Source organism: Schistocerca serialis, chromosome 2 (assembly GCF_023864345.2).
Source record: "Schistocerca serialis cubense isolate TAMUIC-IGC-003099 chromosome 2, iqSchSeri2.2, whole genome shotgun sequence".
Classification (NCBI taxonomy): domain Eukaryota; kingdom Metazoa; phylum Arthropoda; class Insecta; order Orthoptera; family Acrididae; genus Schistocerca; species Schistocerca serialis.
The window spans coordinates 508,566,304-508,581,762 of NC_064639.1; the positions used below are offsets into that span (position 1 = coordinate 508,566,304).

General features: G+C 42.8%; 1 protein-coding gene across 1 annotated transcript in view; it reads left to right on the plus strand.

Moving 5' to 3' along the window:
* Positions 1–15,459, plus strand: part of LOC126456157 (vesicular glutamate transporter 3-like) — a 176,683-nt gene that overhangs the window by 68,667 nt on the left and 92,557 nt on the right. Inside the window, 1 exon segment of the mRNA XM_050091911.1 lies at positions 3,228–3,448. Within this exon segment, the coding sequence (XP_049947868.1) occupies positions 3,228–3,448 (221 nt within the window).

The window sequence follows — 15,459 nt, forward strand, 5'->3', positions numbered from 1 at the left end:
CTCTCTCTCTCTCTCTCTCTCTCTCTCTCTCACCCTCCTTTGAGTTGCAAAACAATTAGCTAATGACGACTATGCGAATGGAGAACCCTTTGTTTAATACCACAGGACTAGTTGTGGTGAAAACATATTGCAGCAAGTTCATCGATGAAGACAGTAAGCAGGACAAATGCTTTTCGGATGCGCTGCGCCAGTAAGGCTAATGTAGATTTGTTTGGGAGTGGTAAATATGAGGTGAATCTGACTTAAGGCCTCTCTATGCTGAGGCTGTGGAAAGAAGCACTTCCTTCGCACCCGCAGTGAGAGAAAAGTACTGAATCTACATCTAAATCCGCACCTATGCTTTTTAAACCACTGTGAAGTGCATGAGAGGCTTTTTTACCATTCAGTTCACGTTTGGAATGCGAGAAGAATGACTCCTTAAACACCTCTGTGGGAGTTTTAACTACCTAATCTCGTCTTCGCGATCACCGCAGGAGCGATACGTGTGCTGTTGTAGTATATTCCTAGATTCACACGATTGCAACTGATTTTCAACGACACCAACACTTTTGTTTTACTGATCTTTGCAGTTATATTCGAATTAAATTAGAGCAGAACTCTGGAATTTTCTCTGTAAACGAAAATTTGAAATGGAGTTCAGTACTTCTGCTTTTCGTTCACTAGTCCGCTTCTGTTCCTGTCTACACCATGACTGTCTGGAGACTAACTTTGGTGCCACTAGCAGGCCTTAAGTATGGCCACAATGGCTGCGGGTTTTGTGAGCGATCCTACAATAGTATTTAGCTACAGTAGTCCTTGAAGACTTCAGGCAGGGCTCCCTTGACAGCCAAACGCGTTTCATTCAGTATCGCCCTATCTACAGCTTTATCTTTATTTTAAATCTCTTATGCAGAAGTATTTGCTTCATTAGGAGTTTATTTACCGTACCTGTATACCATGAAGGGTTCCTTCCATCATGGGCTGTTCTGTTGGGTACATATCCATCCAGTGAATGCTCAACTGCTTTTTTAAACTTGAGCTTCTTCTACAAGCTCCTTTCCAGAGTTAAATATTTCAAGTTTTTCACTGTGGTTTGACGCTACTGCCTTTATCTAGTTTACTGCACACATAAATCTTTCTACTTGTTGTAGTAGCTATTTGTACTCTGGCAACATTATTAACACAACTGCCTCAGGATCACTGATAACATTTGCAATGCTAGTTGCCTCTAAAAGATCAGGCTTATTTGTTACCATTACTTTCCATATATATCCATCATGAGCGGTCTTCTGAACTGTCTTCAGAGAAAGCACTTAGCAATGTTTTGTAAGATGTCTTGTCAATCTCACCACTAACGAAACTGTTGTTATCCCCTTGATAAAAGTCTCTCCTAGCGATACAGTATAACAGGGGATCTTACGTCCTACTGAACAGACGGTTTGTCTAACGTTTTCTGTTGTATCTAGGGGTGAGTCGTGTGGTCCATAGCATAATCTAATTATAAGTTTATGCTGACCCATAACACTGAGTCTCGTTCAAATAATATTGCACACAGCTTCACTCTCTGTCTTGATGGATTTGAGCTTCTTATATATTGCGGCAAATACACCAGTTCTGTATCCCATTAGCCTACCCTTTAGATATAAACTTAAGCTTTTCCCCTTGCTGAAATGGGTGTGTAAAACTCCCATTGTCAAGCTAACCAACGTTTCATAGGCTTGAGAGGTGCCTCTGAACGAGGATTAAAAACACGTCACGCTCCTTCTGTCAGTTACGGAGGCTAAAGAGCTAATTGTTACATTCCATGAGCAATTAATACAATCAACAACACCTTTCTGCTCACGAATATATGTGATACTTCGTGCGATACCGTTGAAAGAGTGCTGTAAATCCATGTGATAGTTGTTACATCTTTTAAATCTGTTTGCGTCGACCCGAGTAAAGCGTTTGTAAAATTCAACATTAGATGGGATCAAACTGTGCTTCATTCATTCTAACTTGGACCATTTGCCCCGAAAAAACCCATAGTCGAATCGTTTCTTTATACTTGTACACAAGCGCTAGTCATCCGTTTATGACTACCCATACGCGAAAATTTGCCGCAATGGTTAACCCATTGAAATCTCGTTCGTGAGGAGATGCTCTCAAACCCCGTCCTCTCATTTCAATTTACGCGTTCTATGGTAATCTAAATTGCTTCCAACGAAAGACTGAATGGTTCCTTTGAAAAGAACGTAGTAGATGTCACTTTCCACCCTTGTCCAGCCCAAGTTTGACTCCGTCTTTAATGTTCTCGAACCCAATTTCTCTTTTTACTTGGAAGTAGATAATATGAAGGGCTTATTTCAATAGTGATACAAATCCATTTTTGATCATATTGAGATACAGAGTCCTAAAGTTAAATGAGCGCTGAAAAATCTGCAGTTGAAATACCAGAAATATTCGAGCATATGGCTTCTTTCTGCTTGTTTGGATCATTAATTTCAGAAGCATTATGGGCGGAAAAGTGGAGGTAATGGACTTGTACCACTATTGAAATAAGCCGTTCATATGTGACTTTCCAGTTACGACAAACGTACGAAGAATTTCGCGGTACGTGACCGACGCACATTACTTTCACCCCGTCAAATTACTAACACTTGGACAGGGACTGCAGATAGGTGGCACCGGGTAGGAATGTGGGTCGGCGGAGAGGCGGGCAGAGATAGTCCTCGCCATTACGACAACCATCGTGTCCCGGTGGCACAGTGATTAATTCAGCTGCCTAGTAAGTAGGGGATCCCGGGTTCGAATCCTGTCGCTGCTCATTGTGCATTAAGTCCCGATGCAGCTGACATCATTTACTCCCTTTCTTTTCCCTTTCTCCCCTCTCCCCCGCTGAACCTTCAATTTACATAATTGTGCATTACATTTGGGTCAACGTCTGAACAAAACCGGCACTGAAAATGGAATGTGCGCATGGTATGCTTGGCTTGGAGTGCCTGTCTGATGGAAATCTATTTATCTGACGTTACTTCAGCGACTTCCGTGTCGATGATGATGGTGACACACACACATGTACCGAGCGGAGAAAGTCCCTTACCCAGCCAGAAATCGAACCTGAGGCCCCTTGTTGGAGAGTCAGCAACACTAATCGCAAGACCACGAGCTGTTAACAACAAAACTGGTAAAGGAATCATGATATAAAGCAGTCACACTGATATTCTGTAGAAATTTACCAGACTGAGAGAGCCATCTCGGTGCTGCAGGCAGCAGTGTGGGAGCTGCGCTGACGTTCCCGGTGTCGGGTGTGCTGATTGGCTGGCTGGGCTGGCCCGCCATCTTCTATGCTACATCACTGGCGGCCATTGTCTGGTTCCTGGCCTGGTGGCTGCTCGTCTTCGACCATCCTCATCACCACCCGCGCATCTCAAATTCTGAGCTACATTATCTGCAAGTCAGACTGGTTGCTGATGATGCCAGCTACAAGGTTGGTCAAGAGGCTTTTTCTGTACACCATTTCCAATTGTGGGTAAATTGGTACCATTCAAAAAAGGAGTTAAAAACTTTTTTGTTCTAATGTACTATTTGATGATTGGAGAGAACAACAAGATTAACACGTCTGGCGCAACGCTGCAGCGGTTCACCCGCATAAGATGTCACTGGCAAGTGTTTATCTTTTCCTTTTGTTATTTATTAAGTTTACGTTAGTGGGCTGTAATTTAGCCATGGAAAAGTAATTTAGCCATTGTTTGCATTTGCTATCAGTTTACAGAGGTATTTAAAAACATTAAGACCTTAACTTTACTTACATTCATAAGCAGTACATGAAGACAACGTGAGACTACCACGCAAGATTAATTTTTCTAGACTTGCATTTCTCACACATGGGCCATATGTTCTCACACTAATCGGAAAAAAGTTGTTATACAACTTTAGACCATTTAATCACATAATAATATAGAACTGAGGACCTACACGAGGATCTATATACTTAACTGTAGGAGATTTGTAAATAACTCCCCGATTTGATTATAACTGCAGACTTATCAGGAGTTTCATCCGCTGGCGGTCTTTTTGGTCGTCATAATACTGCTCTGAAGCTGGTTACCCATTTCGTCCAAACATCTAGTTAATGCGGCGCAGTCTGCCATGCATAGCTGCCACAGCATATTCGTAATACTCGCGGATAGTCGTATTCTTACTTTAATTAACTGTGTGCCCCTGAGTATTAAGTTCTGCGCGTGTTGGTACCATATAGTTGAGATTTGCAAATGGGTTTCACAAAAGATGCAAACAGTCTGTCCCTGAATAACGCGCATTTGAACATAGCTGATGGGAGTTTAAACATCGATACTTCACTATCGATATTGACGTATATAAAACATTGTAATATAGATGTTAAGGACGAAACATCGCCCTTCTATTTGGCAAACAAACTAGTCTGCTTGTTGTCATCATCAATCTTTTTTTGTTCATTTAAACGTAACTTTTTGTGAACGTGTATCATAACGACATCCTTGCTACACAAGTACGACTTATCAAACATGGCTGAGGTGGAGGGGCTGGGGGAGGGGGGGGGGGAGGGGGAAGAAGTGATGTGTTTGAGCAGACTAATGAAGAAACGTTGGCTATTATTGTAGCTAGTGTGGACTGATACCTTCCACTGCTCATTCATTTCATGCTTTCGTGATGTCAAGCAGTAAGGGAAACACGTCGATCCAGAACAGGAAAAGAGGGAAACCAAATTTGATTTATGGGATGAATAATAGCACCAGAAAAAATTAATTTGCGAACTGGGAGGGAAATAGACATAACATTACAGTTCAATTGCTATATGAAATATCGCCTTTTAGATCTTTAGCAAGATCCATTAGAAATACGGAATCACATTATCGGTAATACTAACCTACAGCTACAAAATTTGCACGTAAATATCTGACCTGCGTTGCCACATCATCAGCTTCTGAAAGACTGTTCTCAAAAACAGGACATTCTTTCTGTCTCTAGATGTACTTGTTTTGCGACATACTACAAATTCATCATTTAAAATCGAAGGTTTATGTTTGATTATTACCGACTGTTGATATTCGGACTTCGATGATGGAATCGAAAGCGACGTAGATGATTTGTCAATATCGTGCATCCATAGTCGTATGTAACTAATGAGCGGAAGCATTCTGGATTAATCTAGACTGCCCCGATCCATTATGGTGTGCAGCGAATGATTCAGCTTAAGATTCTTAACAAAACAAAGAGAGGAGGCAAAGTCATAGATGAACCTACCGACCACAGCAATCTTATTAGAGATAGAGTTCACACTCATTTGGGCAACAGTGGGACAGGAAATGGTCTCTGCGCTGTTCAGGAGGATATTAAAAAAAGAGGAAAAAAAACAAGTATGATTTGAGTATCTACGTGGGCGTGCTGAAAACTTATGCCTCGGAACTTTTACGTGAAAACTCTTAAAGCTTTTTAAATGAAGCGCCGTTATTAACATTTTTCATCTTTATTGTTGATGTCTACTTATTTATTTCTCAACATAATCACCCTGGCGACGACCATTATGTCTCCCAAGGAGAGACCAGTTTGTTGATAGTCACTGCACATTGTTTGACCTTGTTGACGAAGCTTACCTCTGCTTGCACCGCTTCAGCCCTTTCAAAGTGAAGTCCTCAAAGTTGTTCTTTAAGTTTTAGAAACAGACAGAAATCCGATGGGGACACGTCAGGACTGTATGAAGGATGATCGATGACAGTGAACCCAAATCGTAGAATTGTTGCGGATGTCGCAGCGCTTGTGGTGTGATCTGGAATTGTCATGCTGAAGCAGAGGGTGTTGCATGTACGGATGAACTCTTAGAATTAGCACCTCGATTACAGCACACTGTTTCTCACGTTCCGACATAGTTACGTGACACACCGCCAGGCTGCACGCTACAGTTCGGAGACCTCTAACTGCAGAGTACAGGCCACTACACCTAAATTAGGTTTGCTCCACAATCGTTGAGCATATTTTCAGTTAGAATATGATAAACTTTCTTGGGACTGAGAAACTCATTTCCACGAATCAGCATGATTTGAAAAAGCATCGTTCGTTTGAAATTTAACTTGCCCTTTTCTCACATGATGTACTGCGAAATACGTGTTATGATGACGACGAACGAATCGTCGCCAATGTGAATGACTGGTGGCCAATGCTAAATAGAAACACACAAATCTCTTCTTTGCATATACAGCAGGTTTGTCAGTGAAGTCGATAAGCAGCTGGCTGCATGGTCTTGGTCTACAACGACTAAAATAATTAGTAGAAGTCGTTGGTAAAAAATAATATATTGTACTTAACTGGTGGTACAGGAGTCTTCATGGTAAGGAGGAATATGATTACAAACAGAGAGCTATAGAGGCATCACAAAGTCATACTTTAACTAAACGCCTTGTTAGAGGTTGCTTCCTATCAGCTGAAGGCTATTCTACTTTCCTGCTTGACATCCCGAGCAAGAGTCACCGAGCGCAAGCTAGAGACTTGTTGCAAGCCGCGGAACGACGCTAGTCGTGACTCGCGGGTCCAGCGATACTAGTACGGACCACGGTCGATAACTTCAACCCCTAAAACGTGATACCACTGTATGGAAAAAGGGCAACAGGCAGAACTTCTAGCTTACCGGAAAGCATTTGACATGGTGCCCCATTGCAGGATGTTAACGGAGGCAGGGGCCTATGGAATAAGTCACAGATATGTGAGTGGCTCTAAAACATCTTAAGAGAACCCAGGATGTTGTCCTCGACGACGAATGCTCAGCGAAGACAAAAATATCGTCAGGAGCGCCCCAGGGAAGTGTGGTAGGACCGCTGTTGTTCTCTGTATACATAAATAATTTGGTGGACACGGCGGGCAGCAACCTGCAGTTGTTTGCTAATGATGCTGTGGTATACGGTAAGTTGTCGAAGTTGAGTGACTGTAGGAATATACAAGACGACTTAGGCAAAATTTCTAGTTGGTGTGATGATGGCAGATAGCCCTAAATGTGGAAAGATGGAAGTTAATGAGGATGAGTAGGATGAACAAACCTGTAATGTACGGTTACAGTATTACTAGTATCCTGCTTGATACAGTCAAGTCATTTAAATTTCTGGGCATAGCATCAGAAAACGATATGAGGTGGACCGAGAATGTGGTAGGGAAGGCGAATGTTCGACTTCGGTTTACTGGCAGAATTTTAGGAAAGTGTGCTCCATCTGTAAAGAAGACCACACATAAGACATGGTGCGACCTACTCTTGAATACTGCTCGAGTGTTTGGGATCCATACCAGGCGAGACTGAAGGAAGAGGTGGGCTACTATAATTTTTACCAGTAGGTTCAAACAACATGTAAGTGTTATGGAGATGCTTCAGGAATTCAAATGGAAACCCCTACAGGGAAGGTGACGTTCTTTCCAAGAATAACTATTCAGAAAATTTAGAGAACAGGCATTTGAAGCTCACTGGTGAACGAGTCTATTGCCACCAGCATACATTGCGAGTAAGGACCATGAATATAAGATTCGAGAAACTAGGGCTCAAATGAAGGCATATAGACTATAGTTTTTCTTTCGCTCTATTTGCGAGTGGAACAGGAACAGAAATGACTTGCAATGCTGTGGATACCCTTTGTCATGCTCTGTACAGTGGCTTGTGGAGTATCTATGTAAATGTAAGTAGTGGGACAAAGCTACCACCACCCCATGTTGCATTGTTGCCAAATTTGTTCAAGATGGCGGATCCAAGATGGCGTAGATAGATATGGCAATGTCACAATGACGTCATGGTGGGAAGTTAAAATTCTGGTAGGAAACTAGGACATTTGGGCTACCTAAACTAGCCTAACTCCATCTCCTCCAGTCCTCCATCTGCTCCCCCAGAAAATGGTGGGAAAATAAAATTTTGGCGGGGAAAAAAAGGTCACTTGGGCTACCTCCACTAAGCTAAGTCATCCGATGGCCACCTCTTCCTTGGAATTGGCGGGAAAAGGACTCAGCCTGTGGTGGGCTGCTGTAGAGAGGAAGGAGTGTACTTTATCTCTGGACAATTTATTTAGGGATGGATTTCACATAGTTTATTTATTATACTGATATAAAACACTCGATCTGACGTGCTTGGGGTCACGATGCACAGCCTACAGACCTGCAAATTTCTCGTAAGCCACCAAAATAATGCAGTACACTGATATACAGACACGCAGACAACTCGTAAACTGGCATAATAATGCTTGCAAAACGCTATGCAAACACAGTCACGAATTATAAACTGTCGAAATAATTCATTTTGCACAGCCCACAGATATGATCATAAACCAATGCAACAAACACGTCCACTACTCGTGAAATTGAAAAAAAAATTATGCATATTTAACACCCTGCCAACAGACTCACAATGCTTAAACAGCCTGAAATAATGCCCTGCACAAACACTCATTGCACATATAAAATTCTTTTGAACTATCGGTATGAATTTCGACTGTGACATATCAATGACCTATTCCCTACACAGCTCAAAGACGCAAACACTGGACGGCGTGCTCACGCCGGTCCCATACGTGGGACACCTCTGGGCCACGCACACGCATTTACCATTTCTAGTGCGATACCTATCTACCTGTGGTCCAGTGAAGACCTAATTGCCGAGCGACTCACCATCATAGGTGCAGATAAAAGATGTGTTACCCTTCCTGGAGATCGTTAAGTCCTGCTTTCGACAAACATCTTTGAAATTCAAACGTTCTCACTGCTATATAGAGGCTCCTATACCCCAGCACAAAGGATGTCTTGTGAATGAATGGCGCATTCTGATTGGCTCCTACTGAATTCACCCACCAAATTACTGATGCTGCTGGTGTGGAAGCACTGTCTGCCCTTTTTTCTGCAGATGAGACTTTTAGTGACAATACTGTTTTGTACAGATCCTCATATTGCACTGACAATTAAACCCTGCAAAAGTGCTCTACAGCTAGTGAAATACAGAAAGACACTTGCTCAGTTACACCACTCTGCCACTGAGGAAAGAAGCTTGAATATTACAGCGTGAAACCGATCGCCAACCTGGCAATATATTACCGCATTCGTGTCAATGTAGTAAACATACAATTCGTATCCTGCGCCATCAAAATCGCCCCTTTTGCATCATGCATATAGCTATCGACCGCCAGATACTCTTACATATACTGCGATGACAGGCAGCATAAGCACATGCACTAGATATTTCCCATGAGGTACGGTGGTTATTAACCATAGCTGACGATTACAAGTCATCTGACCCCAATGCATGACCAGAGTGCCCTCAGTGCACCAGAGTCACTCTCTGAACTGTTGTACAAAGTCAGGGTCGGTTCCCCTCAGCACAGTGGCAGCACAGTTTCTGGCCCCGACCTGCTTTGCTTACTTGCTTTCTCCACCCATCTCCATACTCTGGGATCACATGAACATGTGTAATTCCACATGGTTTGCCAAAATATCATACCATTTTCGCGATACTTATTGATATAAAGCACATGCAATATCGCTTACATAGTGGTATCGCTTGTGCAGTATGATTCCGAAGATATACACAGGAAATTATTTCTTGGGATGCAGGAATGTACCTGACGTAATCATGTCGTCCTCTAGACGGCCGAATAGCGAACTAATACTCATTATGTGTTGGACAGCCTTGCCGGCCGGAGTGGTCGTGCGGTTCTAGGCGCTACAGTGTGGAAACGAGTGACCGCTACGGTCGCAGGTTCGAATCCTGCCTCGATCATGGATGTATGTGATGTCCTTAGGTTAGTTAGGTTTAATTAGTTCTAAGTTCTAGGCGACTGATGACCTCAGAAGTTAAGTTGCATAGTGCTCAGAGCCATTTGAACCATTCTGGACAGCCTTCGTGATCGCGTGGATATTTGAGAAGATTCATTATGGATGTGTGTTTGTGCTGGACCATTATTCCCTCCCATATAAATTGTCTGGTTGACTACTTCTGCAGATTTCCTGTCTTCATTTGGTTGAGAGAACATTGATTCTGGTGTGTGGATCTAGCAGGTGAAGAACTTTGTAAATTATAAGCATGATTTGGAATCTGTTATATCACCGACATCAGTATTTGTGAGTTAAAATATCAGTTTTGTTCTTTTTTTTCGAGGTTTCACATAAAGGCCTTCGCAGATGAGATCAATTTCTAGTTACTCAGTGGTTTACACACACTTCACATCACTAAGGTTTCGAGTTTCTACAGAAATAATTTCCTGTCTATATCTTCGGAATCATACTGCAAAAGTGATACTGCTATGCAAGCGATATTGCATGTGCTTGATATCAATAAGTATCGCGAAAATGGTACGATATTTTAGCAAACCATGTGGAATTGCACATGTTCATGTGATCCCAGAGTCTGGAGATGGGTGGAGAAAGCAAGTAAGCAAAGCAGGTCGGGGCCAGAAACTATGCTGCCACTGTGCTGAGGAGAACCGACCCTGACTTTGTACAACAGTTCGGAGAGTGACTTTGGTGCACTGATGGCACTCTGGTCATGCATCAGGGTCAGATGACTTGTAATCGTCAGCTATGGTTAATAACCACCGTACCTCATGGGAAATATCTAGTGCATGTGCTTATGCTGCCTGTCTTCGCAGTATATGTACAAGTATCTGGCGGTCGATAGCTACATGCATGATGCAAAAGGGCCGATTTTGATGGCGCAGGATACGAATTGTATGTTTACTACATTGACACGGTATGCAGTAATATATTGCCAGGTTGGAGATCGGTTTCACGCTGTAATATTCAAGCTTCTTTCCTCAGTGGCAGAGTGGTGTAACTGAGCAAGTGTCTTTCTGTATTTCACAAGCTGTAGAGCACTTTTGCAGGGTTTAATTGTCAGGTCAATATGGTAATCTGTACAAAACAGTATTGCTGCTGAAAGTCTCATCTGCAGAAAAAAAAGGTGGACAGTGCTTCCACACCAGCAGCATCAGTAATTTGGTGGGTGAATTCAGTAGGAGCCAATCAGAATGCACCATTCATTCACAAGACATCCTTTGTGCTGTGGCCTCTCGATTGCAGTGAGAACATATGCATTTCGAAGATGTTTGTCAAAAGCAGGACTTAAAGATCTCCAGGAAGTGTAAAAGATGATGGATGGGGTGCCATGTTAGGACCATCAGGAGGAGCACATTCGGTGTTATTCTGGGCTATTTTCGTAAGCAGGTCCTGTTAGGACAAGAATTTCCATGCAGACTAGCTGAGACATCACGAAAGCTCCTACAAAAGCAACTGTTAACTACATCTGCAGTACTTTACGATATCCTAAAGGTAGACTTGGCTCTTATTTACATAGACATGTGACAGCAGTATAACACTGACAGCCTTTTACTTGCGCCAGCATAGATGAGTCGCTGCTCAGACACCTCCCACTTGATGCTGGACTGGTGGCTGGGTAAACACGTATGTGGCCATAGGGGTCTTGCATGTCCTGTTAGGATCGCTAGGGAGAATGTACCCTGTGATATTCTGGGAAGCATTGCAACAGATTTCTACAGCACATCCAGAGGGGGGACTTGGCTCTTATTTACATAGACCTTTGATGTCAGTATAACACTGACAATCTTTTATCTGCACCTACAATGGTGAGTCACTCGGTAATTAGGTCTTTGCTGTACAGCAGGTAGAAAGGTATCGCGCCAGCAACAGCAAACACATGCGAGCAGCCCAGACGTGTCTCGCTTATTATGAGACTGGCGTGAGCGCGCCGTCTATTGTGTACGTCTTGGAGCTGTGTAAGGAATGGTTCGTTGATATGTCATGGTCGAATTTCTTGCCGATAGTTCGAAAGTGTTTTTTACATGTGATGAGTGTTTGTGCAGTGTATTATTTTCAGCTGCTTAAGCATTGTGAATGTGTTGGCAGAGCGTTAAATATGCATTATTTTTTGACAATTTCATGAGTAGTGGACGTGTTTGTTGCATTATTTTGTGATCATACCTGTGGGCTGACCAATGCATTATTTCGACAGTTCATAATTAGTGGGCATGGTTGCGCAGCGTTTTACAAGCATTATTTTGACAATTTACATGTTGTTTGCGTGTCTGTATATCAGTGTACTGCATTATTTCGGTGACTTACGAGTAGTTTGCAGGCCTGTAGGCTGTGTATTGTGATCCCAAGCACGTCAGAGTGAGTGTTTTGTATTAGTGTGATAAATAAACTATGTGAAATCCCTCCCTAAATAAACTGCTCCAAAATAAATGAAGTACACTCCTTCCTCTCTCCAGCAGCCCAGCACAGGCTGAGTCCTTTTCCCGCCATTTTTCCTGAGACCACCATGGGACCATAGAGCACTCTGGTTGCAGTACTGTGTACTAGGTCAGTTGGACTCCGGACCTAATGGTGAACACACTGGATTGAGCTACTGCCTACGACAACTCAAATTGTTTAAATAAAGATTGCATGCAAAATACTTACGTCCATCCTATCCAGCAGCCCAGCACAGGCTGAGTCCTTTTCCTGCCAATTCCAAGGAAGAAGTGGCGGTCGAATGTCTTTGGTTAATGGACGTAGCCCAAGTGACCTCTTTTCCCGCCATTTTCTTAGGTTAGTGGTTGTAGCTCAAGTGATCTTTTCTCCCTGCCAAAATTTGAACTTCTCACCATGACGTCATTGCAATGTTGCCATACCTATCAATGCAATCTTGGATCCGTCATCTTGAATAAATCTGGCAACAATGCAGCCAACAATTTGGTGGTGGCTTTGTCCTACTACTGATGTGGACGTAGATTGCTATTGCTGTTGACACTCCTATGTTCCAACATTATAAGTCATTTTCTCTGGGTTGCTGTCATACCTACCTGGTTTGAAGAACACAGGGTCTCTCTATTGTATCACGACTGGGCCACTAAATCACCCGACTGTAATCCGTGGAAAATGTCTATTACTATTTGTAACAGCGTTTGAAATGTGGGAAGTAGCTGTACTGAATCTAAACATCCGTAAGTGGGTACATTTGGATATGGCACACCTCAAAAAACTTGTTGATCTCTTACTCGCCAAACTGAGGCGATTATCAAGGCCAGAGCGAGTGCTACATGGTATCATCGAGATGTCTGCTGCGGGTCACTATTTTTCTGTCCAGTGTGCTTATTTATCTGAACTGGCACCCTGGGATTTCTTCTTGTTCCCCAGTAGCGAATAAGCGCTCACAGGGCGGAAACGCCCTCCGAATAAAGAAACTACTGTGTCGTATATTGGTGAGTTGACTGACATTTCCCAGGAAGAATTGTTTAGCACATTTTCCAAGTAGTTGGAAATGCTGAAGGAGTTGGTGAGTGTATATGGGGAGGCTTTTGGAAGCCTAACTCTTAAATAAATTTATTAAAATGGATTGAACTAAAATATTTTGACATGGAGTGGCTATGAGAGACATTGTTTCATGATAATTTCTTTGTTGATGGCTTGCGTTCTTTCATGGCTTTAATGTGACCCAGGAAACGGAGATTTACCAGTCGAGAGCAACAAACTACATATTGTTGCAGCCAGCAACTCCCTGGAAACGCATCCTGACCTCGCGCCAGGTGTGGTTGCTGGTGTTGGCCAAGTGGGGCAGCTTCTGGGTGCTGTCCACCCTGCTGACACAGGCACCCACCTACCTCAGGAACATATTCTTCTTGTAGTGAATTTATTCCTCTGTTGCAGTCAGTCACCGTCTAATGATCCCTTTAAGATTATCAACAAACTCTGAACCTTAACTTAATCAGGTTCCATCACTTTAACTTGCTACCTTTTTCGTTCGTTGTGATCCATTGTTCATAACCAATAAATTATCGTCAGTTTGCATCTGCACCTGGAAAAGTCTCACAATTTAAAATCTAGTTTCGAAAACTCTGTTCCACATATGCATCCTTCTTTCATGACTTCTAAGCAAAGTGTTAGCAATGGTTAAATTATCATCATCAACGGGTTGTCTGCCTTGCGTCAGGTATTGACCGCGTAGCCCTCCATGCTTCTCTGTCTTCTGCGTTCCTCTTCATTCTTTGGTACCCTCCTTGTCGCCTGCTGACATCATCCAGGATCTGGAACCTTCCTTCTGCCCTTCCCTCTCTTTCCCAGAACAAAACCTTCAGTTGCCTCTACTAGAAGGCAATCTCTTCTTAGATTGTGGCCTATTCAGTTTAGTTTCCTGTTCTTCGCCGTCAGCAGCATCCTCCGTTCTTCTCCAATTACCCTCAGTATTTCTTCATTCCTGACTTTATCAATCCAGCTGATCTTCTCTATTCTCCGCTATAGCCACATTTCTCAAGCTTCAATTCTCTTCTCATCCTGCGTCCTCAAAGTCCACGTTTCTGCTCCATACAAGGCCACGCTCCATATTAAGCACTTAACCATTCGCTTCCTTAATTCTTTGTTTAGACAACTAGTTAGGAGTCTTCTCTGCTTTTGAAATACCTCTTTCGCCAGAGCCATTCTCACTTTGATATCTTGTTGGCAATCCATGTCTTCTTTAATCCAACTTCCCAAATACTTGAATGCTTTTACCTGTTCTATGATTTCTGACCCCAACTTAATTTTCACTTTTCTTTTCTTTAGGTCTATGACTATGATGATGATGTTTGGTTTACGGGGCGCTCAACTGCGCGGTCATCAGCGCCCATACAAAGTCCCAATTTTTACACGGTCCAATTTTTTCGCAAGCCAATCTAGCCACTGCCACGAATGACGATGCTGAAATGATGAGTACAACACAAACACCCAGTCCCCGGGCAGAGAAAATCCCCAAGCCGGCCGGGAAACGAACCCAGGACACTGTGATCCAGAGGCAGCAACGCTAGCAACTAGAACACGAGCTACAGACGCCTATGATCATGCTTTTGGTTTTCTTTTTATTAATTTTTCATGCCATATGCTGCACCGGCTTAATTAAGGTCACTTAGAATTTGAGTCAGCGTCTCTTGATTTTCTGCAAGGATCGCCATGTCATCTGCAAATCTTATACGAGTACATTCAATTTTCCGCCCACTTATCCTGACGCCTCTTGTCCCGTCCAAACAGCTTTCCAGTACTTCATCCAGATAGATGTTAAATAGGATCGGCGAGAGACAACAGCCCTGTCTGACACCTATCCCAATCTTGTTGTCTTCAGAGATCCCATTACCTATTTGTACCGGAGCTTTCTGATTCAGGTACAGATTTTCGATCAATCTTCTCTCCTTCCACTTTATTCCCTTCTTTTTCAAGATATTTAACAGCTTATCCTACTGCACTCTATCAAAGGCCTTTTCGAGGTGTATGAAAACAGCATACACTTCTTTGCCCTTTTCTGTGTATCTTTCGTCGATGGTTCTTAGAAGTCCAATGGCATCTCATGCTCCCTCTCCCCTTCTTAAACCATATTGTTCTTCGGCCAGTGTTTCTTCCAGTGTTCCATATAGCCTCCTATTCAGAATTCGAAGAACTACTTTTGCTGCCTGCAATATTAAGCCTATTGTCCTGTGGTCTTCA